A 27,954-nucleotide genomic window follows, 5' to 3' on the forward strand; every position below is an offset into this window, starting at 1 on the left:
CTATGATTAAATGCAAATTTAAGGCCTTGTTTTATATATTTTAAAATACCAGTTCAGGTATATCAGGTCTCTTGCCCCGTCACTGAGTTGTGCAGATGCTGCATTAATTCTTGTAAATACAGGATATGTGTTGACCACATAATGAGTGATTTTGTTGCAAATATATGTATGTATATTAGGGTAGAGGAACTTTTATTTAAATTCCGTTTGCAACCCCTTAAAATATTCACCTGAGATCGGGTATATCTTGACCAAAATAAAATTCCGTTGTCATATGGACGTCTGTTGAAATCAGGCAATATTGAGGATAGAGCTTTCCTATTTTGCTCATACATTGCTACAGCTAAGAGGTTTGATACTGATTTCTCATTGTGTAGAAAATTCTATAAAATTCAATAAAAAACATTCCAATTTTGCCCATACATTGTTACTCCTAGTTGGTTTGATACTGTTTTCATCAACATTGGTCAAACGTATATAAAGATAACTTCCATGTATTATGTAGATTCATTTATTCTTAAACGATCCTGCGTATCCGATTAATATATTCTATCTCGTTTTTCTTGATACCCTAATATAAATACATATAAAACTGTCCATCAGCACATTCACATCCTGATCAACAATATCAACGTAATTGACGTAAATGTGACTGGATTTTATAAGCCTTAAAGCAAATGATGGGCAGTAGACGAAACAACAACCGACTACTGGAAAAAATCACCACTATGCTGATCATCATCATCATTATTATTGGCCACATCATTATCATGGAAGAAATACTTTGACTATGCAATTATGGTCGAAGGGTTTTTTGTTTTTAAAAAAAAAGTGTCCACATTCGGGATAATACAGAAAATGTTTGATGGATAATGTTTTAAATTTAGAAGATTTCTCGGTAGACACAAAGGCACCTTAAAGGCTTACCACTTAATATTAAACGTTAACGTCTCATTTTCCAACCTAGGTGGCTGTGACTGCCATTTCTAAAATACATTCCTGCAACAAAATGTTGATATTGGTTTATTTTTTTTTTTTTTGCATAACCTCAATATATAGGGTCTAACATATTGTCTAATCGAAGAAGTTCCGTCCATTTTTATACGGTGGAGTCCATGTACAATTTATCATTCTGTTTGCAGCATACTGATATATTTGAAGTGATATTCCGGGATCTTGGTGGGTAAACAACTTTTTCAAAGATCATTTTTATATATGTAAGTCAATTCACATAAAAAGGTACAGCATAATTGTGCCCTACACAACGTCGCGAAATATTGGTCATATACCCACCTTTTATATTATAGATAATAATATCTCGACTAGCTGAGTCGATCTAGACATGTGTGTCCGTTCGCTATGGACCAATCGTCATGAAATTTTGCATTAATTTAGGGGATGAAATAGACCAAAAACTATATTTTTGTCTGTTAGCTCTAGAGGCTACAATAGAGCCGAGCTCTAGAGGCTACATCAGGACCGAATATCACAAAATTGGACATGGAGAAGGGCATATGTCCATGTTATAGGCATGATCCTTTTCGGAGTAATCGGTCAATAATTTGTGGGTCAAATCGACAAGGAAATGGTAAAATTTGCATTCTATGGCGTATATATTTACTCCTAAATGACAAAGACAGGAGAATTCGACAATGGCTGACCTTTAAACTGATACCTATAATTTTATTGTATGTACTTGGGCGTGGAAGTAATACTAAGATAATTACAGGAGTATAAGCATTTTGGTTTGGTTACTTCACTAGAGATCGGATCGGTGTTGTTGTAACGTTGTTTCTATATGTAGAGGCCACTATTGTAAGCGGAACATAACAAATTTTACACCATGAAGGAATAGGTGTTTCAAAAACAACCAGTTAATATTTTAATGGAAAGCCCTGCAAGGAAAGTAGTAAAGTCGGACGGGGCCGACTATATGATGCCCATCACCACTTTGGGTATATTAGCAGGCATCGCATTTTTGAAGGACCATTAACGTGATATGTGATCTTTATATAAATGTGAACCGACTTAGATCAATCCATAAACATGTTATTCTGGACCAATATTTAGGGTTCTTGGTGCATCATTTACTTAAAATATTTCGAAATATTTCGATGCAAATATTTCTTGATATTTGCACCCTCTTGACCGATTAGAGAGCAACTCTTACTTACACTGACATATTTTCCGAATATTCCCAATATTCAGTACAACCCTTCTAATTACTTGTCAAGATTCCCTTCACTGTGGGTTGCGTGGGTTGAAAAAACACAAAAAAGTAAGTTTTCGGTCCACTTCATCCAAAATTTTTTATGTGATCATCACCGAAAATTATAGGCGTTGTCCTTGAATATAACTGGAACCTCTTGGAAATTTTTAAATCGATCAGCGCTATATTTCTGCCCTCTAATGTTAATGGGTTACTAAATAATATCTGATTACGAAAGGACCTATAAATATTTAAGTATAATTCTCACATCCGAAAAAAACGACAAAAAATAAGTGTTTGTTCCATTGCATCCCCTAAATATTAACCGATCTTTACGAAAAACAGTAGGGGTCTTCATTGGCCAGAACCCACCCTACATGCAAAATTTCGTTAGGATTGGTCCATAACGTTATAAACTCTTGGGGCTGCACAAAGCTATAATACCCTCACAAAATAGTTGTGTAGGGTATAAAAACTTGACTTATGTTATAGTAACTTCAGTACGTTGTTCAAAATTTTGTGCCAATCGGCTTAACTCTGGGCCTTAAAGATGAAAGAACTGTACTAAACCAGCTATGTAGACCTTTAACCTTTCACAGATGTAATCGATAATGGGGCCCGACTATATGATCGTACAATCCTTCTCATTCATTACGATCTCTATGCCGTTCGGCGGTTGTGGAATTTCAGAAAGGTAGAGATTAAACAGTTCCGGAGATATGACCCCACCTTGGGGAACTCCCTGTTTCACTCTGCGGGTTTTAGACTTCCTGTTTTACTCTACTGGTTTAGACTTCTTGTTTCTGAATTCCACATATAACTGGCGACCACACATGTAATTGATTATCCAAAGTTTTAAACTAGGCCGCAGGTTGTAGGATTCGGTGGTAGTTGTGTAGGGTATCAAATAGTCGGCCCTGTCCGATTGTACTTCTCACTGGTTTTCCGTATGCTTAAGGTCCTGGATCAATTTTTATTTTTTTTTTCTCCTGACCGAATTTATCATGGTATCCTGAATATGTGTGCTATTTTAGACACCTTGCAGCCCTCCGTTTCCGCACAAGAACTCGTTTCAGCGCTTCCTAATTAACAGAAGCTTGTGGCATAAAATTAATGTTAATTTTCTTCCCGAGTATATTAAGAACCTTGAAGGACATATTCACCATAGGTCAAGTTTTTGAGTATGATTGTCCAATTTTATTGTTGTCCGGGAACCCATCTTAGGCTCGAACTTTTACTTCAACTGCATTATTTCACGCGAAACCCTTTAAAGCTAATTAAAAATCGTGTGGATTTAATTCTAGTACCGCCATACATTATTTTGAAAATTATCCTGAAATATCTCATATATAGCACAAAATATCTATATATAGCCATATATGCGCCAATTTGGTTGAACTGATTGACAACAAGCCATATAAATACATACATATATACTGAGGCTCACATTTATTGTTCGAAGTTGCAGTACTATACCGACTGACTGACTGAATGACATCAGCTATAGTATGTACGTACTCGTACAAGTAAATCCATACGTTTGATTGGTTGTCCTATGGATTTGCTCGGTTTGTCAGCAAATGTGAATGACTGCACTCTGGTTGGATGCTGTTGTTGCTCTTCCTGCTCCATCTACCGCTGCTGTTGTTGTTATCCTTGCATTAAAAAAATAAAATAAAAATTGCAACGAATAACATTTCCCATATCATAGTCATATTATGTCGTATTTATTTAACACCATAATATCCTTATTTATTATAAAATCCCCATAAAAGTATTTTTTAATTTTATTTTGCCAATATTTAAAAAGAGCTTAAATATCAAATTTCAACAGCAACGCCAGACAAGTGGCAATAAGATATATGCACTGGTGGATGTGAGTGAACAGTTTTTTTGTTTGTTTGTATATGCCGGAAAAATTACAGTTCATAATAAGAATATTCACATAAATAAATAAGTAAATTTTGCATATAATGTTGCATAGTTATCTATTGCACATAATACTCGTATGTGGGTCTCTAGGGATATGTGAGGAAATGATAAATTTTCAAAGTGGAATATTCAGTGTGGGAATTTTTTCCTATTTTCAATATTTTACTATTTATAGAGTGTGCGTTTTGAATTGATTATAAGCGCATTTTTTATACTACCCTCCTTAAGATTGGTTTGGTTCGGTAATTATAATTAATAAACACTAAGTCATGGCATGCCAACGACAAATTAGAAAATGATTAATTTGGCTTTTATACCAAAAATTAATAGAGCCTGTCGAAATGTCTTTCGAGTTTAAAATTCTAGTTGACAATTTGAGCTTGAAATATGTAAGTGGCATATGTGGATGTGTGTATGTCTGATTGTATTTTATAGCATTTCTCTAAAAATGTGAAATGAAGATGCTGGAAATGCTTATGATTTAGATAATTTTTAATTGATATCGTAATACAAACAAGCGTTTGGATTTGTTTGAAATCATCTTGGGTCGAAACAGAATTATTTAAATTCTCTTTTTATACCCTTCACCACACTGTGGTACAGGGTATTATGTCTTTGTGCATAAGTTTGTAACAGGCAAAAGGAAACGAGATAGACACATGGTTCCTTTTGAGAATATGCATAGAATCACTTTCTGAGTCGATTTACGCATGTCCGTCTGTCCGTCCGTCCATGTATTTTTGTGAACAAAGTACAGGTCGCATTTATGATCCGATTTGGATGAAATTTGGCATAGGTTACTTATTTGGCCCAAGGACAAACCCTATTGAAATTGGGAAAAATCGGTTCAGATTTTTATATATATATATATATTCGTTAGATTTAATGTAAATGGTGCACCAAAGCCCTATATATCTGTAGGTTTGCACGAAATTTGGCACAGCGTAATAAATTAGGTCTAGAATGATGTGTGCTAAGTTTCGTAAAAATCGGTTCAGATTTAGATATAGCTCCCATATATATTTTCGCCCGATTTAATGTAAATGATGCACCAAAGTCCCTATCTATCTTTAGATTTGTACGAAATTTGACACAGCGTAATGAATTAGGTATAGAATAATGTGTGTTAAGTTTCTTGAAAATCGGTTCAGATTTAGATATAGCTCTCATATATATTTTTGTCCGATTTAATTTAAATGGTCCGCCAAAGTCCCTATATATCTTTCGATTTGCGCGAAATTTGGCACAGCGTAATGAATCAGGTCTAGAATGATGTGTGCTAAGTTTCGTAAAAATCGGTTCAGATTTAGATATAGCCCCAATATATATTTTCGCCCGATTTAATGTAAATGGTGCACCAAAGTCCCTATCTATCTTTAGATTTGCACGAAATTTGACACAGCGTAATGAATTAGGTATAGAATAATGTGTGTTAAGTTTCTTGAAAATCGGTTCAGATTTAGATATAGCTCTCATATATATTTTTGTCCGATTTAATTTAAATGGTCCGCCAAAGTCCCTATATATCTTTCGATTTGCGCGAAATTTGGCACAGCGTAATGAATCAGGTCTGGAATGATGTGTGTTAAGTTTCCTGAAAATCGGTTCAGATTTCGATATAGCTCCCATATATATGTTCGTCCGATTTAATGTAAATGGTCCACCAAAGTCCCTATATATATCCGTCTGTCCATGTATTTTTGTAAACAAAATACAGTATGATCCGATTTGGATGAAATTTGGCATAGGTCACTTATTTGGCCCAAGGACAAATCCTATTGAAATTGGGAAAAATCGGTTCAGATTTAGATATAGCTCCCATATATATATATATATATATATATATTCGTCCGATTTAATGTAAATGGTGCACCAAAGCTCTACATATCTCTCGATTTACACGAAATTTGGCACAGAATAATGAATGATGTGTGTTATGTTTCCTGAAAATCGGTTCAGATTTAGATATAGCTCTCATATATATTTTCGCCCGATTTTATGTAAATGGTGCACCAAAGTCCCTATCTATCTTTCGAGTTGCACGAAACTTGGCATACCTATATGAATTAGGCCTGGAATGATGTGTGTTAAGTTTCTTGAAAATTGGTTCGGATTTAGATATAGCTCCCATATATATTTTCGTCCGATTTAAGGTAAATGTTGTACCAAAGTCCCTTGATATCTTTTTGTTTGCAGGAAATTTGGCACAGCGTAATGAATTGCAGAATGACATGTTTATGGATCCAGTTTCATTTTACTAGTCCTTTAAAAATGCGACGTCTGTTAGGATTCATCTGTTGAATATACACAAAGTGGTGAAGGGTATCATATAGTCGGCTCTGTCCGACTTTACTACTTTCCTTACTGGTTAATTCTAGTTAATGACTTGATTAATTCTTGACTTGGCTACTTTATTTGAGTACTGCTTTTCTAAATTTGCGGTTGATTTTTGACCGTAGTCTTATGCGCTTTACTATCTAATGATGGTATATTAATGGTGTTGGTCACAAGAATTTTATTCGGAGTCGAGTTAAATCAGTAAGGAAAGTTCAAAAGTCGGATGACCCTTCACACTATGGGTACATACAAGAGATGCTCACATGTATAATATACTGTAGATGGAACAGACATAGCATCTTTGGAGACCATTGAAATAGAATCCGGCGAAATTAAATGTATGATCTACATAGATATTTGAACCAATAAATAAAAAAAAAAACATAAAAATGCCATTCTGAAATATATGAAAACCGATTTCAACAAATGTCGATTTCAATCCAATACTCTCTGCAATATTTAATGTAAAGGAAACAAACATAGGAGCTCTATCTAAATCTGAATCGATTTTAACAAAACTTCTCATATATATTAAACTGGACTTAATACACTACGCGGTCCATTTTTTTGTCTCAATCGGACAAATATTCAGAGTTTGGTGCAGCATTTAGATAAAATCGGACGAAAATATATATGGAAACTATATCCAAATTTGATTCAAATCGGATCATAAATGCGATCTGTATTTTGTTGACAGATGCATTAATCCACTCAGAAAGTGATTCCATGGATATTCTCAAAAGTAGCCATGTGCCAATCTCTTTTACTTTTGCCTGTTGCAGACACACAGTCCACAGTGTGGTGAAGGGTATACAAATGAAGTTATCCGATTTTAGCCAAAGATCCAACTAGAGTTGATTTACCCTCCAAGATCCCGTAATAACAAATAACAGGTATTTTAGTGCGAAAATGTTGCCTCAAAATACCGAAAATGTGGCGGGACCTTTATTTGAGGAAAGTACCAGAACTTCGCCCTATATAGACATGGACTTCAGAGACGTCGTAACGTCATTCGTTTCAGCCATGTCTATGAAAAAATTCTGTTAAAATCTTCAAAATATCGAAAAATTGGTGGCCAATGTCAAAACTTCAAACGGTATCGAAAATTGTCTGGAAAAATATTTCCTTACCCTACATGAACGCAGAATGCCAAATCACAAACATTTCGGTAGGAGAATGCAACTGAAATCTTTAAAAATCGAACAAAGGTCGGGACCTTTATATGGAAGCTATGTTATAACATGTTTATCACCCTCAAAAATTCCGTTAAAAAGGGCGAAAATAGTGATTAGGTGAAAACATGGACCAAGGACTTACTGACTGACTTAACGCTTCTTCACACAAAACGGCTGTAGATAGAATCTAGAAATTTGGGGTGAGGGTCACATTTGGTCCAAAGGTATCAGATAAGGCAGGGTTTTTTGAAATTCGGACTAGAACCGCACGAAAAGTACTAAATGTGGTAGCATTTGTATTTCAGAGTTGCAGCTCTACCGGTTCAGCTACAACTCTAAAATAGATTGAGGATCATTGATGGAGTGTTTTTTGAAAATTCGAACCACGAGTATCCGAGAAGTACTAATATGTACTAAATGTATTACAATTTCGTATCATCTTAATGTATAGAGGTAAAAACTTGAAATTTGGAATGCCAATCAAGATTGAAAAGTAGGATCGATGTAAGGAGTTGGTTTTGGAAGTGTATACTCATGCATACGAAAAGTACTAAACAGTACTAAATTTGGTACAATTTGAATTTAGAGGAACGGATGGAGCTGGAATCTTGAAATTCGAAATTAATAATACCATCGGAGTGTAGGATTGCTACTGTAGGTAGTTTCGGATATTTGTACTTATGTGTACGAAAATTACTAAATGGTACTATATTTGGTTCCAGCTCTATCGGTACACCCATATCCAGTGTACAGACAGAGCTGGAACACTGAAATTTGGAAATAAGATTACTACAGCATTATAGAATCTGTTCTAAATGTTACTAAATTTGGTACAATTTGAATTTTGGGCGAACCGATCGAGCTGGAATTCTGAAATTTGGAGTTAGGATCGCTGTTGGGATATAGAATTGTGGTATGTAGGAAGTTTTGGAAATCCGTACTAAATGGTGCTAAATTTGGTGCAATTTGCATTTTGAGTGAGCCAATAGCGCTGGAATCCTGAAATTTGAAATTTGTACTTATGTTTACTAAATAGTACTAAATTTGATACAATTTGAATTTAGGTGATCCGATAGAGCTGGAATTTTGAAGTTTGAATTTAAGATGAAGTTTAGGATTGGATTATGTCGGAAATTTAAGAAATGCATAATAATGTGTACTAAATGGTACTAAATTAAGTACAATTTGTACTTAAGTGAACCGATCTGGGCGCCTAAAAACTATGTCAATACTTCTCAGAGGTATGTCAGCCTCTAATAAAAATATTGTCTCTTCGGTTGAAAATGTGACTGAAACTTTAAAAATACCAGAAATTGAGCAGTACTTTTATATGAACGATATAGCCCATTTGAAATACCACACATACTAGGGCTAAATATTTCGATCATTTTTCGACTTCTTATCACAAATTTTAGGTCAGTGTATTTTACCCTCTGAGATCTAGAAATGCTAAATCACGTCCAAAATGCGGTAAGAAACATGCAAATACCTTTATATAGTGTCTATATTAAAACGAGGACACGTAATAAAAATTCCAAGATATATTTTACATTCTGAGAACCCGAAATATTTTAGAAGTATTAGCAACATTAACAGACGTCTATTTGTATATTTTTATACCCAACACAACTACGTTGTCAGGGTATTATAGCTTTACGGTAATTGGTCAATTGTAGCCTCTAGAGCGACTAGAAATTTTACACAGAGAAAGATATCTGACCAAGGAACACATAGCGGTTCAAATGGACCCAGAATTTTGTGTGTACAATGACAAAATGTTTATTCTATGAGGTATATTTACTCCTTAAGAACATAGACACGAGATTTTAATAGTATATTCGAGAGGGGTGGGTTGCCTTTAAATTGATACTAATTATAGTATTGTTGTACTCGGATGTAATATTCACAGGTGTATATGTGTTCTGTTGTTTAGTATTATCATTACCACACCAGGGGGTGGATATGTACCGCTAGCGGCTAGGAAATTTTGCATGAGGTTCCAGCTATTGTCAAAGACGATGCGTATAATTTTTGGATGAGGATCAAATGATATTTCGGGGATGAAATGGATTGAAACTTTTTTTGTTTCTAGTCCCTCGAGACGCCACAATTATAAGCCCTACATCACAAATGTTCCATGGGTAAGCCGATCTGAACTGCTTATTCGCATGGCTGACTTGGTGAATGAAGGTCAATATATAGCGGATCAAATGAACCAATTTTTTTTTGTGCAAAATAATAATATTTTTATCTTTTGGAATAATTTTCCTTCTCCGGGAAAACATGATTTGGAAAATATACCGCAGAGGAGCTATAAACCTCTAATCGGTCAAAAGAGTGTAAATATCTCAAAATATTACCCAAGCTTGGAATATAGACCCGCAGAAACTTAGAGCCCCGTGGTAGTTGTGTAGGGTATCATATGGTTGGCTCCGGCCGACTATACTGTTCCGTTCACTGATTAATTTTGTTATACTTCAATCGATCTTAAATCGAATTGTATGAATTTACTTTTAAAATACATTCAAGTATCCTCAATGGTTACCGCAACTTCAATAGTACGTTCCTTTCATACAAAATAATAGAAACAAAAACCAAAATTATCATATATACAAATATTGACTTCAATGCCATGAAGATAATACCAAAATGATAAAAAATAAGTGTATTGAAAGTTAAGTATTAATAATAATCATACGCACTCATGCGTATTATAAAAGAAGAAAAAACTGCAAGTTGCATGCAACATGCATTTGAATTAATAACTACTCGCATTTATGAACATATGTATGCATTTGTATGCACACCTCTCATACATTTAATAATACTACTGCAACTATGAGGGAGTTTTGTGAATAATAACAGTGCGGTTAAAATTACTATTTGAAAAAAAAATAATAATAATTGTAACAACTTAACACCTAATTTTAAATGTATTATTTTGTTGAACCAAGCGATTGTTGTGGTAATTTGTAATTATTGTCCTATGATGGATTATTGTGCGGTATGTTTGTTCTTAATATTCGGTATAATTTTAATATTTATAATTAACTATTTTCAATAATTCCATACTAGGATGTTTATATGCGTGATAAAATAGATATACAAATAATTTAGATCAGGAAACATTTTAGCAAAAGTCGTTATTGATAATTGATTTGCTATAAGCATATATTTGACATATTTTTAGGATTTCAGATTTCCTGCATTATTTTGCCCTTACTGTCCTTACGGATTATGTGTAATTTTGTGGGATGGCTACTGTTGAATAATTTATCATGTATAAATAAATCATATTTTTCATTAATTATATATAACAAATGTTGACCTTTCCCTTGCTTTTATACATTTTCTTTTGTATTCAATTAGGCATTTATTTAATTTATTAATATGCAATTAATATAAATCACAGAGAGCAAAAATCATGATTGTAATGTAAACATCGTCATCAGGTGTATTTCTATTTTAATGATGATTAATTTAGTCGGAAATGAGAAACTCTTTTCAATTGAATTCGGTTAATAATTAACAAATACTGCGTTCATAGAAAATATTTAAGCATTTAACATTGTTGATGAATAAATTGCTGCTTTATACAGTTCTAGCGAAAAAACTATTTTTTTTTGTATAGTTTCGTAACATTTTTTAGCTTTTTGGTGCACATAAGCGTTAAAAAAATGTTTTTGTAAAACTATTTCCTCAGAAAAACTGTAAAATGTTTATTCTGAATAAGTCTATAATTGAGTTGCTTGTGTCAATAGTATCGTGCGGACTTAATAATGAACTTTCTAAATTCAGCTTAATATTATATATTAATTTATTCTCGAAGCATGAATTGTAGATAATTACTTCCTTAATGTGTGGATTATCTATTTTTTATGGTTTTTTGGCATTTGACAAATTAAAACCAGTAAGGAAAGTAGTAAAGTCGGACGTGGCCGACTATATAATACCCTTCACCACTTTGGGTATATTGTACATATGTATCCCCTCCAAGGAACATACGCAAGTCTTTCTGCAACCTATGATAAATTTAATTTCATTCGGGCAGATATAAAGTCGACTTCGTACCATGGGACAAATTTATGAAAAACGACTTATAGCAAAATTAACACACGCTATTCGGTCACCGCACTGTTAAAATTTTAATTTCATTCAGACATCCATTCGAAATACATATGGAAGCTATGACAGGATCTACATCAATTTCACCAAAACGCAAAAAAGTTATTCAAGTCTCAACTTGATACGTTGTGCAAAAAATCGTGTTAATCGGACAAATATTAGAAGGCTGGTGCACCATTTACGTAATATCGGACGAATATATATGTATATGTGGGAGCTATATCTCTAGACTTAATTCAGTGTGCCAAATTTCATGCAAATCAAAAGGTATATAGGAACTTTGGTGCACCATTTACATAGAATCGAAAAAACTATATATGGGAGCTATATCTAAATCTGAACCGATTTTCTTGGCACACATCATTCTGGGCCTAACTCAGTACTCTATGACAAATTTTGTGCAAATCGAAAGATAAATAGGGAATTTGGTGCACCATTTACCTTAAATCGGACGAACCTATATATGGGTGCTATATCTAAATCTGAACCGATTTTCTCGAAACTTGGCACAAATCGTTCTGCACCTAATTCAGTACTCTATGCCAAATTTCATGCAAATCGAAGGATATAGAGGGACTTTGGTGCCCCATTCACCTTAAATCGGACGAACCTATATATGGGAGCTATATCTAAATCTGAACCGATTTTCTCGAAACTTGGCACACATCGTTCTGCACCTAATTCAGTACTCTATGCCAAATTTCATTCAAATCGAAGGATATAGAGGGACTTTGGTGCCCCATTTACCTTAAATCGGACGAACCTATATATGGGAGCTATATCTAAATCTGAACCGATTTTCTCGAAACTTAGCACACATCGTTCTGCACCTAATTCAGTACTCTATGCCAAATTTCATGCAAATCGAAAGATATAGAGGGACTTTGGTGCCCCATTTACCTTAAATCGGACGAAAATATATATGGGAGCTATATCTAAATCTGAACCGATTTTTCCCAATTTCAATAGGGTTCGTCCTTGGGCCAAATAAGTGACTTGTGCCAAATTTCATCCAAATCGGATCATAAATGCGACCTGTAATTTTTTTACAATTTAACATCTACAGACGTACGGACGGACGGACATCCATAAATCGACTCAGAAAGTGATTCTATGCATATTCTCCAAAGGAACCATGTGTCTATCTCGTTTCCTTTTGCCTGTTACAAACATATGCACAAAGACATAATACCCTGTACCACAGTGTGGTGAAGGGTATAAAAAGTATTTATTTAGCAGGACCCTGTACCTGTGGTACATGTTTGTGCATATGTTTGTAACAAGCAAAATGAAGAGATATACCCATGGCTCCTTTTGAGAATATGCATAAAATCACCTTCTGAGTCGATTTATGCATGTCCGTCCATGTATTTTTGTGAACAAAACACAGGTCGCATTTATGATCCTATTTGAATGAAATTTGGCATATTTCACTTATTTGGCCCAAGGACGGACGTTAATGATATTGGGGAAAATCTGTTCAGATTTAGATATAGCTCACATATATAGTTTCGTCCGATTTTATGTAATTGGTGCACCAAAGAGTCAAATTAAGGCCTATTGGCACATAATTTTGCACAACACACTGGATTATGTCCAAATTTATGTATGCGAAATTTTGTTGGAATCGGTTCAGATTTAGATATAGCTCCCATATATAGTTTCCTCCGATTTTATTTAAATGGTGCAGCATACTGTCAATGTTTTTCCGATTAAGAAAAAAAATTTACATAGCATATTGATGTTACTACGGATTGATTACTAGCTTCGATATATATTTTCATCCGATATTATGTAAATAGCGCACCGATGAGTCTATGTTTGTTCTATATTCACGGCTGCTAAATTTCGTGAATATAGTATAGGGTATGGATTTTTTGTTAACTTTGAAATCGGTTCAGATTTAAATAGAGCTCACATATATACTTTAGTCCAATTTTATGTACAGCATGCACCATAGATCCTGTTCTATTTGGACGTTATATTTTTGTTCGATTTTATGCAAATGAAGGAGCCTATGTCTGTTCACTATACATGACATATTGCATAGCATATTGGATTGAAGACGTTTCCCCATTGAAATTGGGTAAAAATCGGTTCAGATTTAAATATAGCTTCTATATATATTTAATGTAAATGGTGCACCAAAGTCCCTACATACCTTTCGATTTGCACGAAATTGGACACAGCGCAATGAATTAGGTATAGAATGATCAGTGTTAAGTTTCGTGAAAATCGGTTCAGATTTAGATATAGCTCCCATATATATTTTCGTCCGATTTAATGTAAATGGTGCACCAAAGTCCCTTAATATCTTGCGATTTGGCACAGCGTTATGAATTATGTTTAGAATGATGTGTGTTAAGTTTCCTGAAATCGTTGAAATCGGTTTAGATATAGATATAGCTTCAATATCTGACCAAATGGAAAATTTAGTATAGGTTGCAGAATGACTGTTTATGGATCCAATTTCATTTTACTGGTCCTTTAAAAATGCGACGTTTGTTAGGATTCATCTGTTGAATATACCCAAAGTGGTGAAGGGTATCATATAGTCGGCCCCGTCCGACTTTACTACCTTCCTTATTGGTTTTTGTTTGCATCTCCACCAATTTTAAGGTGGAGATGCAGCCATAGCTTCTATATATATATTATGAAGGGGTGTCTGATTGAGATTAAATTTTTAACAGTGCGGCATACCGAATAGCATGTATCGAGTTTGCTATAAATCGATTAACACAGATTTGTCCCATTGTATGCAAATGTCTCTAAATTTGCCCGAATGAAATGAAATTTAGCATAGGTTGCATAAAGGCATGTTAGTCGGATCACTTATAGATAAAGATCACATATTTAAATTCGTTAGTTCCTCAAAGGAACATTTACATTAAATTCTTAGGATGCATATGTAGAATATACCCGAAGTAGTGAATGGTATTATATAGTCGGCCCTGTCCGACTTTACTACTTTCCTTATTGGTTAAGTATTACCACTCATGTTTTCTTATCCTTTACTTTTAGTAAGTGTTCCATTACTGTTCATGCCACTGTAATATAACTATCAGAATGTGTTATGGCTTAGGTTCATAATAAATGCACAATGTCATTATCGAAATGTAGGGTATCGAATGTTTTATGTATTTTTTAAAAGAAATGTGCTTATATATACCCATGATCGTAGATAAGTATCAATGTCAAGGTTTCATAATATAGGCTTGTCATTTGTTAAATAAAAACGTCACATTTTTAAAGGCATTCCGACCTACATAAAAACATATTTCTTCACACACGCACATTACAGTTTATCTGATATTTTTTTTTTTCAAATTGTCATGAATTTCAGAAAAATGATGTGCTATGAGCTAATTGACAGAATATTTGAGTAGTTCGTTTGGCAATGGGCCAATTTTTTTAAACGTTTAAATACATAAATATTAAAAATGTGTTTTCACTTTTTTGTTGATAAAGCAGATGTTAATCTTCAATACTCTTATAGTTCAAAAAAAGTTCCGCAGTTGAATGCGAAACATTTTAATATTTTATGCACAGCCTACCTTAGTTACGGAGAAGATTATTAGACTGCGTTATTCTTATCTTCTTCTTAATGAAAATAAAAATGAAAAAAAATATTCAATTTTCATTCAGTAGAGCAAATATTTTATATTTATGGCTTTAATTAGTTAGCTTCAAGATTATTCACCATTTTAATATAATTCGTTGGATTACATTATTGGCTCTTGTTAAAGCGTGAAATTGAAAAATAATATCATATTCAAATACAATAGCAAAAAAAAAAAAAAAAAAAAAACAACAACTCAATCATTATTTTTCGCTTGATGTAAAAGAAGTACAAAAAACACATTTGAAGTTCATTCGCAACGTATATGGTGCACCATTTACAGTGGGGGAAATTTTTTATAAAATTCGAATTTTTTACTATTTAATTTATAATCAGTATGCTGACCTCCTGAGTTAACATATTAAGAGTCCGAAAACAACATGTTTCTGAACACTTGCCTCAATTTGTTGGCAATCAAATAAAAAACTTAATTTACAGTCGACCCCCTTGTAGGGTGGCAAAAAGAAACAAAAAAAAAACCGTGCAGATTTTTCCCCTCTGTCGAAAGATAAACAATTTTTAATTATACACAGACGTGTTTCATTTTCTTTCGCATCATGGCATCATAGGCTTAGCCCACTCCTACCACAAAATGTCCAATGAATTTTGATTTTATGTTGTTTTTTTGTTTTGTTTTATTTTATTTGAAGCTATTTTTAAATATTTATGTTGATGCTCATATAAACATGAACACACATACATATCTATTTAACATACAAACAGACAGTGGTACCCCTGCCAGATTATGTGTGGTACAGAGTAATTTTTTTTCCCTTTTTTCGCTGGCTAATTAAAATTAATTTAATTTTCTCGAAAACATTGCCTGGCGTTTGGAGGTAGGGAGAACAGTTGAATGAAAAACAAAAAAAAAAAAACTGAAGCAAATGAAAAAAAAATAATTATTATTTTTTAATTAAACATCAATGAGATTAAAGATAAAATAATTATCATATTATTGCGGATTTTATTGAGAATTTCTTTAGCAGTTTTTTGTTTGGTTTTGTTTTCAATTGGTTGGGTATTTGGATTTTGAAAATGCTCCAATTGAAATATTAATGATGTTTTTAGTGTTATTATTTCAATTTGTGAAGCAATAACATTGTGGGTTGACGTAAATCATCTTTAGCAAATAAAAAATCAGCAAATATTGGGCAAAATTCTATAGTCGGAGGAAGCCGACTATATGATGCCCTACACCACTACAAATGTTGTGTTTATAGGAAATCAAACAAAATATGCGAGAGCTATATCTAAATGTGAAATAAATTCGAAAAAAATCGAGTCAATCAGACAAATCGCTCCTTGGGTCACGATTAACAGGAAATCGACCTCAAAATATATATGGGATCTATAATAAAATCTCACCCGACACGTTCGGTACACTGTGCAATGTCATGTCCATTGAATAAACGTGGGGACTTTGGTGCACCATATTCATAAAATCGGTCGGAGATATATATGAGAGCCCTCGACGCATACGGAAATCTATTTCGGGGGAGTGCCCTGCTGCTGTCTTATGAAAAATTTCCCTGTTTTTAAAATAAAAATAACAAGTAATAACGTCTTAAAGTTCGGCCCGGAACTTTTTATATCCTCCACTATAAGGATGACATTCGAAATATGTAAAATTAACGGGAGCTCCTGGAGAAAACTCATGTTATGATAGGACGCTGAATACACCGAAAAAACCGTGAGAAAAGTATGATTGCTTAATAGGGGAGCTAGCGTTTTATGGGGCTATACAAAAAACGGGGATCATATTGATAATTTTGGATAGCGAAATCATGTTTAATACAGAGACGTGGGGGTACCTTTATATGGGGGCTACACTCAAACGCGGTTCAATATTGATTGTGTTTAGTACAAGGAAGTGCTATACAATGAGAAACTTAAATACAAAATTATAGCCAATTCGACTGAAAAACATGTCCAAAATCCCTGAAAATTGCGAAAATATTAAACATTTTTAGTACGGAGATGTGATATGCAATGAGAACCCCAAGTACTAAATTTCCACCAAACGTGTCCAATATCCCCTACTTACTTAGCTGGCTTGTGACAGAAATTTCTTTCATAAGCCGAGCTTAAAATAGACCCAGGCGCGTCTGTATTTTGCGCAGGCGGTACCAGGGTATATAAAATCTTTGACTACCTCGAAACTGTAGTTCCCAAGTTCCACAGTTGGTCCGAGTTTACTGGACGTCCTGCGCGTTGATACCATCAGCTTGGTCTTCACGCCATTTACTGACTTGGTAGATTTCTTCTCAACTCGTTCAAAGGTGACTGTTACCGCTCGCAATGTTTGACCCATTATGTCGATGTCATCAGCGTAGGCGAGTAACATATGCTGTTTGGTGTACAGAGTGTCATTTCTGTTCACCTTTTGCGTCACTTATGACCTTTTCCAGGGGGATGTTAAATAGATCACACGACAAACTGTCACCTTGTCTGAATCCTCGTTCAGTATTGAAGGATTCCGATAGGTCCTTTCTGACTTTAACTGCTGACCTTGTGTTCGTTAAGGCGAAAAAACACCTCTGAACGGATAGGGCTGTCGAATGCGGCTTTATAATCGATGAATAGGTAAAATGTGTCGATGTGTTTTTCGTTGGGCTTTTCAATGGTGGATTTGTTGCATTGGTATGGTCCAATAATGTCATTGATCATTGGCTTCAGTCGTTCACACAGCACAGCCGCTGGATAGTACTTATATACGATGGGAAGAAGACTAATTCCTCTATAGTCGCATATATTGTCTCCTTTTTTGTGCACGGGACACAGGATACCGATTATTGGGACTATCTTGAAACATAAGCCGAAGTGAATCCTAAATACCAATTTAAATCTGATTGTTTATACCCAATATATGAGGTTACGGTTATATGGCGCCTATACCAAAACGTGGACTTATATACCCCATTTGCAATACAAACATCCTAGGAGTAACAAATATGACAGTGTAAAAAATTCATGGCTATATCTCAAATATTGAGATCTCTATCGTGATTTCAACAGTTCAACAATCGTCATAGAATATTATTCTGATCATGAATATATATACTTTATGTGGTCTCCGCTGAATATTTCTATGCGTTGCAAACGGAATGGCAAATTTAATATACACCCCACCTTATGGTGGAGGTTATAATAAAAAACCAGTGAGCGGAGCAGTATAGTCGGACGGGCCGACCATACGATACCCTACACAACTTCCACGGAACTCTAACTTTCTGGGGATGTTTATTTTGAGCCTGGGCAATATTTCGTGATATTTGCAGCCTCTTGCCCGATTAGAGGTCAACAGCACCTCTACCTTACACTGACATATGCTTCGAATATTAATAATATTCAGTACATCCCTTCTAATTACTTATCCAGATTCCCTTCACCGTGGGTTGTGTTGTGATGTTCGGCTTATAATTGTGGCCTATAGATCGACTCGAAAAAACACAAAAAATTAAGTTTTCGGTCCACTACATCCGAAAATTATTATCTGATCATCGCCGAAAATACTAGGCGTTGTCCTTGACCACAACTGGAAAATTTCAGAGCGACCAGCACCATATTTCCGCCCTCTAGTGTGGTAATGGGTTACTAAATAATATCTCAGTACGTAAGCACCTGTAAATATTTAAGTGTAACTCCCACATCTGAGTACGTACGACCATATAATTGGTATCAATTTAAAGGTCAACCACTCCTCTTGTATATACATTCAACTTCTCGGGTCTATGTCCTTCAGGGGCAAATATATAGGCAATAGAATACAAAATTTGTAATTTTTCACACAAAAGTCGGGGTCCATTTGAACCGCTAAATATTGACCGATCCTTATCAAAACAGACATGCTTATTCTTTGGCCCGATCCCCTTCTCCATGTAAAATTTCGCGATGTTCGCGCCATATTTGCGGCCTCTGGAGCGACCAGAAAAACCGACAAAAAATATTTGGTCCATTTCATCCCCTAAATACTAACTGTTCTTTACTGTTCTTCATTGGCCAGAACCCATCCTACATGCAAAATTTCGTGAAGATTGGTCCATAACTGTGGCCTGTATCGTGTTTACAAATTATAATGGACAGACGGACGGACACACATGTCTAGATCGACTCAGCTAGTCGAGATATGACAATCGGTATACTTAAAGGTGGGTCTAGGACCAATATTTCGCGGCGTTACAAACATTTGGGGCTGCACAAAGCTATAATACCCTGACAACATAGTTGTGTAGGGTATAAAAACATTTTCCATTTGAAATACCTGAATTTGGTATTCCAGGTTCTTCATAAATAATTCTAAGCCGAATTTTCATATCTGTCTGTTTGCCGATCTTGGCGTCTGTTGATTGCAAACTGTGAAGATTTATGAGCCCATGTTATGGTATAGCCTCTATATAACGTTGGACATTCGGTATTTTTGGAATTTTTACTTTTTTAAATATTAATAACGTATTTTTATAGTTATTAATATTTTCCAGTTAGATTTTTCGAAATCCACCCAGGAAATATTGAGCGAGTCTGTGCAATTAACATCAAACAAAAGTTAATCTTATTACATTACTTATATATACAACATTAAATTTATACTTACACATGTACATATGTTTCTTTGACAAGTTCTAATAATAATAAAACTCAATTTTATTTCTCTTTCTTTTTTTTTGCAGAACTTTGAACCAGTACCATATCCCAAAAATAACTATGGCAAATTTTACACTGGTGACTCCTTTATTGTCTTAAATGTAAGTATCTTCAAACACACAAAGGCACACACACAGTCTCACACCTATACATGAATAGTAACACAAAATAAATATTGGTAAAAGTTTTTATGAATACAGCGAATATACAAATTTCGCATAATAGTTGAACATAACATAATGCAGTTTTCACCTTTGTCCTTTGAACTTCGCTCATTTTTTTGAACACATACACACACAGCCATTTAGTTCTTTTTTGTATGCTATGTGTAAAAAAGTGAGAACATATATAGTAAAAGTTTTGGAAACAGTTCCGGTTCTACTCCTTAGAGGGAGAGAGACTATATTTGAATAACTGACTGAACAGCGATAGGAAGTAGAAAACATTTCGGAAATTTTGTAAATTTTTATTGGGTGTAGGAGTTTATTTTAGTGTGTTCAATTTTTAAGTATTACAATGTTAGTTTTTGGGTGGTCGGGGGAGAAAGAATTTAGGGGATTCTTTTATTGAGTTATAAATTAGCGAATAAATTTACATATATTTAATGTTTTTTTATAAATGTAAAAATACATCGTTTCTAGGAATAGATGTATATGTACCACTATTTGACGTATATAACATATGGAACCGAAGTTGATAATAAAAATAAAAAAAATATACAATTCGATCAAATGAAAAGTTGTCGGACTGACACTTACGGGCATGTTCTGGCATTCACTTCAACGGTAGAAGTGTATCGAACTTGCGTCGAACATTTCTGTAGCACACTTAACGCCCTTATGATGTGAATTCTTCAATTCACGTGATAAGCTGGAAAGAAGATAATATCTGAGGGGCAGTTTATGTGTAAAGTGTAAAAAACACATCGTGTGTTCCAGAACATAATCGTTGTCGTCTGATCATAGTTTTTTTCTTTTTTTTCGCAATATTTAAGACGGAGAACACTACGACCACTCCTAGAATGTGTGGTAATGTGGTTCACGTTTTGATGTAGCCTCCATATAAAAGTACCTCTAAACATATTTTTACTTTTATCATTTTATCAATAAATCGGGAGAAAAATTATTTGGGAGCAATATAATTATTCAATAGGTTTCGAACTTGGGTCAAATAACAGACCCGTGTCTAATTACATCTCAATTGGATAATAAATGGACAACCATAAATCAATTTTGACTAAAAAACAATGATAATGATAATATGATAATAACAAAAACATGGATGCATTAGTTCACTGCGAAGTTTAATTTACAGCCATCCGAGTGAACGGTAAACGATGTGCCAACTATATTTTGAATTTAATGCAGAAGTAAGTGTTGTTTTGTCATGACAACAAACAATACTTCAAGTCAGTTAAAATGATGACAATATAATTCATGAATTGGTCTTTGGCCCATTTAGTAATTTTCGTCGAAAGAATGGCTTTTCGTCGAAACTTAAACCAATGTTAATGCCGATTCTGTTATACGCAGTGAAACCTGGCTTGTGTCAAACACAATCGCATAAAAACTATAGGTATTTATAAACCGATGCCTCAGGAGCATTTACAGACTATTCTAGCCCAACGCCAACGTAGAGTTGTGGAACCTAACGAATCAGGAATCTATACAATAGCAGATTAAACGTAGAAAATGAAGATGGATTGGCAACACCTTGTGAAACCAGTAAGGAAAGTTCAATAGTCGAACGGGCCAACTGCAGTACTCTCTGCAATATTTCAGCGAACATATGCTCCTAGGTACACCATTTGCATGAAATTGGACGAAAATTTTGTGTGGGGGCTATATCTAAATCTGAACCGATTTCAACAAATCTTCACAGACATCAAACTGGACCTAATTTAGTACGCTGTGCAAAATTTTGTATTGGGAGTTTGGTGCCCCATTATTGGGAGTTTAGTGCCCCATTTAGATAAAATCAGTCTAAAATTTATAAATCTGAACCGATTTTCTCCAATTTCAAAAGTGCTCGTCTTTGGCTTTTGCCAAATTTCATCCAAATCGAATCATATTTTGTTCAGAAGAATACATGGACCGACGGACGTGCATAAATCGACTCAGAATGTGATTTTATGCATATTCTCAAAATGAACCATGGATTTATCTTGATTCCTTTTGCCTGTTACAAACATATGCACAAAGACATAATACCCTGTACCACAGTGCGGTGATGGGTATAAAAACGTCCATAGTATAACAAGATACCTAATCGAGGACAGATATTGATAATTGTTCTAAGGCAAATACTAATCCCAAAGAGAACCCACAACATAAAATTAAAAAATACCAATCTGTGCGAAATACCATTATATGGAGCTACCCTGAAACTTGGGCTAATATTGACACTTTTTGCCGCAACATTTTCTACTCAATGATAATCCAAAAATATAAAATTAAAGTTAATTAGGTTAAAAACGAAAATCGAACCTATTCTAAAAAATATTTTTCACCCTCCAAGAACCTGGAATACCAAATTACAGTCTTTTGGCTAAAATCTTTAAAATACAAAAATGTTCTGGAAAATTGATATGAGGACTTGGTGATTTTATCTAAGGCTGAAGTAAGCTCAGTCACAGCCAAGGTCAATTCAAGGATCCACAAACTTTTATTGACATACTTCAATGTTTAGATTGGGAGTAACATTCGGGATCTTCAATGCAATGGAGTTATTAGATTTTTTGGTTATCCTTTCGCTACGTTGGAACTAGTTCCGTTGGGCTGATTGAGGTATAACTTGTGGCTGTAATTGGCTTCTAGTTGTAGATAATAGGCTCTGATTATGGCAGTCGGTTGCAGGTGTATAGTCGATTTCGATTGTGTAGTCTGTTGGAGTTGTAGTAGGACTGGTTGACGCAGTTGGAGTTTAGGTAATCGGCTCGGATTGTATTAGTCGGCTTGCATTGTAGCAATCAGTACGGATTATATTAGTCGAATCAGCTTGTAGGAGTGTGCTAGGATTGAAGTAGTCGGCTCGGAGTCGACTCGTATGGCATTAGTCGGCAGTAATCAGATCGTGTTATGAGAAATCGGTTCGGGTTGTAGGAATCGGTGGGAACCTTCGTCACACTCCTTCTGAAACGAGAAGAGTTACATAGGAGAAGCGGCCGAATTGCAGTCGCCCACTAGAGAGAGAAGCGAATTAATCGCAAATCGAAGGCCTCGGATAAGCGGTACCCCGAAACACGTGCCAATATTGATAATATTTGGTACGGACACTTTCTGCCCAAGTAAAATCAATTCCGTTTGAAAAATCTTTACAATTTCTCATACTGCGAGGTACCGTTATATGGGGATACCCTAAATAGCGAACTAATATTGAACATTTTCAATACCAAATATCGTAGGATAGTAGCAATGTATGTGCAAATTTCAGACCACTATCTTAAATCGTGGAGTGTAGCTTAATATTGAGCTATCTTGAATTATATTTGTGACTTATACATCAACAATAAGGCTATGCAAGACAACGTTTGCCGGGCCCGCTAGTAAATAATAAAAAATGGATATTATATCTATTTTTTATTTCCTCTTTGAAAATATGTATATAAATTTCTATTGAAATGTTGGTAGCACTGCTGATTTTTACCTAAAATAGGGCAACTCAATTTAGAGCAAGAGAAATCAATTCTAGCGTCAAGCCACTAGACACGAACGTCAGCTGTCGGGACTTGCCATTGCCAATAAGCAACACATGGTGAACGACTGTCGCTGACTCTAGACTCTCTGGTTGAGTTTAGACTCATAATTATGTATACGAAAACACAAATTGAATGAGAATTACTTTCCCATATTTCGATATTATTCTCTTTTTTGTTCATTGAAGTCTATTTGTACAGTTATTATTCTTGCAAAGTGAGTTTGCTGCTTAAATATAGGAATCCTAGTATTATTAATTAATGAAGGGTATATATAATGGTATGAAGGTATATATAATGTGGCGGTCACTTTACATACTATGTGAAAACATGGACCTGGACCCAAGAAACATGAATACCAAATTACAGCCACGTTGGTGGCTAAAACCTTAAAAATGATGAAATGCAATTTCAGGAAATATGTATGTCAGCCTTCGAGTACCCGGAATGCGGCTAAGCCCTCAAAATACCGAAAATTGGAAGGGACCTTTATATGAGGGCTATGTAAAGACTTGTATTGATAATATTTTTCAATGAACTAAAAAACAATGAAAATGGAGCGGCACAGTCATTTGCAAGACCAAATTTGGCGAACTCTATCTAGATTTCCTAATGGCTAAATTGGCATATACTTTTTTTGATCAAGAATTTTATACTTTATGAGCTCTTTGCGAATATTTCGAGCTGTTGCAAACGGAATGACAAATTAAATATTAAAATTTCAACGAGTCAAGAGGTTCTCTCCGAAATTGTGGCCTACTTTCATACACAGTAAAAATCATCTTCGCAACATAGGTCGGAAAATGAGGCAAGTAAATTTAAAATGACCTGCAACTGTTGTTTTCAGACCATGTTGATTAGAGATGCGTAGTCGAGACCAAAAGGTCGAATTTTTCTTTTGACAGAAAAAAATCAATCTAGTTTTGAATTGACTTCTAATTTTATCGAAAAACGTAAACTCGATTAAAAAACGATTTTGCGACCTCTGCAAACACATTCTCATTAGAAAAAGTGAAAAAACCTACATATTCCTAAACCCGAAATATCAAATTTAAGCCCCTTCTATTAGAAATGAAACCTTCAAAACAAGGCACAGATATATGGGACCCATGGGCTCCATTGTTACTTCCACAGACCGGCGGACATGGCTAAATCTACATAGAATTTTACTCTGAGTTGGAATACATACACAATCAACTCTCGTAGAACCACAACCAATATTTCTCTTTTATATTTTCTCAATAATGGACTATCGTACACCTAGAACTATGTACTTACATTAGCAATTTTGTTGTTACAAATTTATTGTTGTTCTTGTTTTCATACATTTCTACATTTTTTGTTTTAATTTGTTTTTTCCATTTTTTTATTTCACACACAGACTGTCCAAAATAAAAAAGACAAAACACTCTCCTGGGATGTTCACTTTTGGTTGGGTTCCGAAACATCCGTAGATGAGGCTGGTGCTGCTGCAATTTTAACCGTGCAACTTGATGACCTACTTAATGGCGGTCCAGTGCAACATCGTGAAGTTCAGGATCATGAATCGCAATTGTTTTTGAGCTACTTTAAAAACGGTAAGATATGCTGGGCAATAAATAAAACTTTTTTTGTTGGTGTTACGTTACGTTTTCGTCCGTCGTTAATTTTTTCGGTTTTGGTTTTTGGTGTGTTTACACATCCCGCCATGAATTGCCAATGGCTTTGGTAGCAATGATGATTGTGGCGGTGTTGGGGGTTAGTTGTTCCGCTGCTCACTTATTGGGCGTTTTACAATTGTGCTTCTTCGTTTGCAACATGGAATGGAATATAATGTTTTCGATGCATTCACATTCGTGTGAACGAGCACCTCCCCCACTGAGTGCCGTGGATGCACCTGTGGTCTCAACTGGAGGTGTACAAGAGCTCTGGATTGTTTTTTTTTGTGGTGCTGGTGTTAATATTGCACTTCGTGGTAAAAATTTTACAAAAGAAACTTCTTGACTTTTTGCCACTTTGCCAGTGTTTACATTTTGGATTTGTTTGCCATGGCAGAGGCATATCTTAGCCGTCAGTGGTGTTCCAAGTTTATCGGAAGGTGAAGGTGTTGTTGTGTGCTTAATGGTTGGGAAAATTCTCAAAGTTTCTTCTAATGGCTTATTAAAGGAAACTTAAAAGGATTTCGAGGAAATAATTTCTCAATGAATTATTCCCTGTGTGTGGGTGTGTGTGTATGCGTGTGAATGTTGTTGTTGTTGTTGTTGTCGTTTTCAGTTTCTTTTATTATTATTTCACACCGAAACTTTTTCACATATGAAATAAAAAGGGGGTGGGATTAGGGGATTAATATATAATCTTGTTGAAAATAAAAGCACATTGAATGAAGTGTGTATAACATAGTTTTCTTAGAGGTCTTCAAAAAAAGGAAGAAACATTTATATAATTTTTGCTACAATCTTAAAAATGAACTGCTAACGTTTTTTGGATTATTTTGAGTAAAAAAATTAAAAAATCACGAATAATGTGCTAACATTTTTTGGATTATTTCACTGAATTGTTGGTAAAAATTTTAAGCAAAAAATAGCATGGCACGAATAATGTGATACTTAAAAATAAAATTATATATACATATATTTTTCTCATTTTATTTTTCTTGGGGCTTCTTCAAAGCACCGCCATCTTACTCGGTCTGTCATATGCGATATATAGCAGCCCCCTACCGATGACTAGAAAGAAGGTCTCTTTGAATTTTTGTGCAGTGGCTGGGGTCCTTGCTTATTTAGTGTTACCATTATCCACTGGGTGGCGCAGGCTCATTCTTATTTTGTGATATTCCCATGTGTTGGGGGGCTTCGGATGCTGTTATCATGTAGGGGGATGTAAGTCTCTTTGTATAAACTCGAAATCCACGGTATTAATCCTGGACACCGAAAGTAGTTCTATGAGCAAGGGAAAAATCTCAGAGGATTAATTTATATTTAAGATATTTTTCGCACAAATTTAAGTTTTATGGTTCCGGTTCCTCATGGAGGATAACATAAAATGGTTGTGTTTCCCGATATTAAAACGTCTTCTTGTTCTATAACTAATTCTAAAAACAATCAAGAACTGTTCCAGATCACAGGATATGAAAATAACCAATTTGACACAACAATAGGGGAAACTCTTGATACTGTCTCATTTCGGAAAAAATGTAGGTCATATGACCTTGCCGGACCCTAAATCGCACAAAACTGTCTCACGTTGAATATGAAGAGAGTTCACAAGTATATGTATTGCGGTTTCCGAGCACAAAATGCAACAATTTTGCAGGCTGTCATCAGTCAAGGTTTTTTAATGCATTTCAAGGTCCCAATCTGCAAAGAAATGACATTTTTGATAATTGGCTGACCTGAGTTCTTGTGCTACATAAACTTTATAATCATTAAGATTCACGTCGTTGTCGATCACCAATTTTTTTATCGGTTCAGGTTTATACTATGCTCCGATTTGTGTAAACAATGAACCAGAAACATTGAGACGAAATTTAGCATAGCGTGTTAACTTAAGTTCGTTATATATATATATATATATGTATATATATATATATATTGCAAATGGGGTATATTGGTTCATGTTTTGGTATAGCCCCTATATAACGGTGTTCTAAAATATTCAGTATAATAGGGACCTTGACACGTTTTTCAACCGAATAGGCTGTAATTTGCTAAGTGTGGTTCTCATACCGAAAATTATCAATGTTGGCCCACTTTTAAGTATAGCCCACTTATAACGGTACCCTCCATTATCCGGTATTTTGATGGTTTTGGATACCGGTTTCTCTCCAATTGGTTGCAATTTAATATTTTAGCCCACCTTCTTGACGAGCCCCCACATAACGCTACACCCAAAAGATCGCCATTTCGGTGAGCTTGAGAGCGCGTTTCAACCGAATTGGGAGCAATTTAATACTTTGGATTCCCATTGATTCTCATTGGGCCAATGATAAAAATATTATCATTGGCCCATGTTTCCGGTTAGCCCCATGTAATGGTAACTCCCATTATTCGGTATGTTAGGGGGTTTTGAGCACGTTTGTTAACCGAATTGGCTTTAATTAAATTTTTCAGGTTCTCATGGGTTGCCAAATCTTCCTACTAAACATGATTTATATTGGTTTACTTTTTAAGGGGACCCCCATTTTCGGTTTCAAAAATTTAATTTATTTTTTTTTACTTAGTTCGAACCTCCACTAATTCAAGAA

At 34.7% G+C, this 27,954-nt stretch overlaps 1 protein-coding gene across 1 annotated transcript in view; it reads left to right on the plus strand.

Annotated features, from left to right (window-relative positions):
- The window catches only part of LOC133326029 (gelsolin), a 58,699-nt gene that overhangs the window by 22,419 nt on the left and 8,326 nt on the right, over positions 1 to 27,954 (plus strand). The window contains exons 3-4 of the mRNA XM_061534705.1: positions 20,065 to 20,139; positions 25,114 to 25,309. Coding sequence (XP_061390689.1) covers positions 20,065 to 20,139; positions 25,114 to 25,309 — 271 coding nt within the window. The remainder of the gene's footprint in view (positions 1 to 20,064; positions 20,140 to 25,113; positions 25,310 to 27,954) is intronic.

This window comes from Musca vetustissima, unplaced genomic scaffold, assembly GCF_032173495.1.
Source record: "Musca vetustissima isolate MV318-11 ecotype Yass unplaced genomic scaffold, APGP_CSIRO_Mvet_v1 utg1358, whole genome shotgun sequence".
Taxonomy (NCBI): Eukaryota; Metazoa; Arthropoda; class Insecta; order Diptera; family Muscidae; genus Musca; species Musca vetustissima.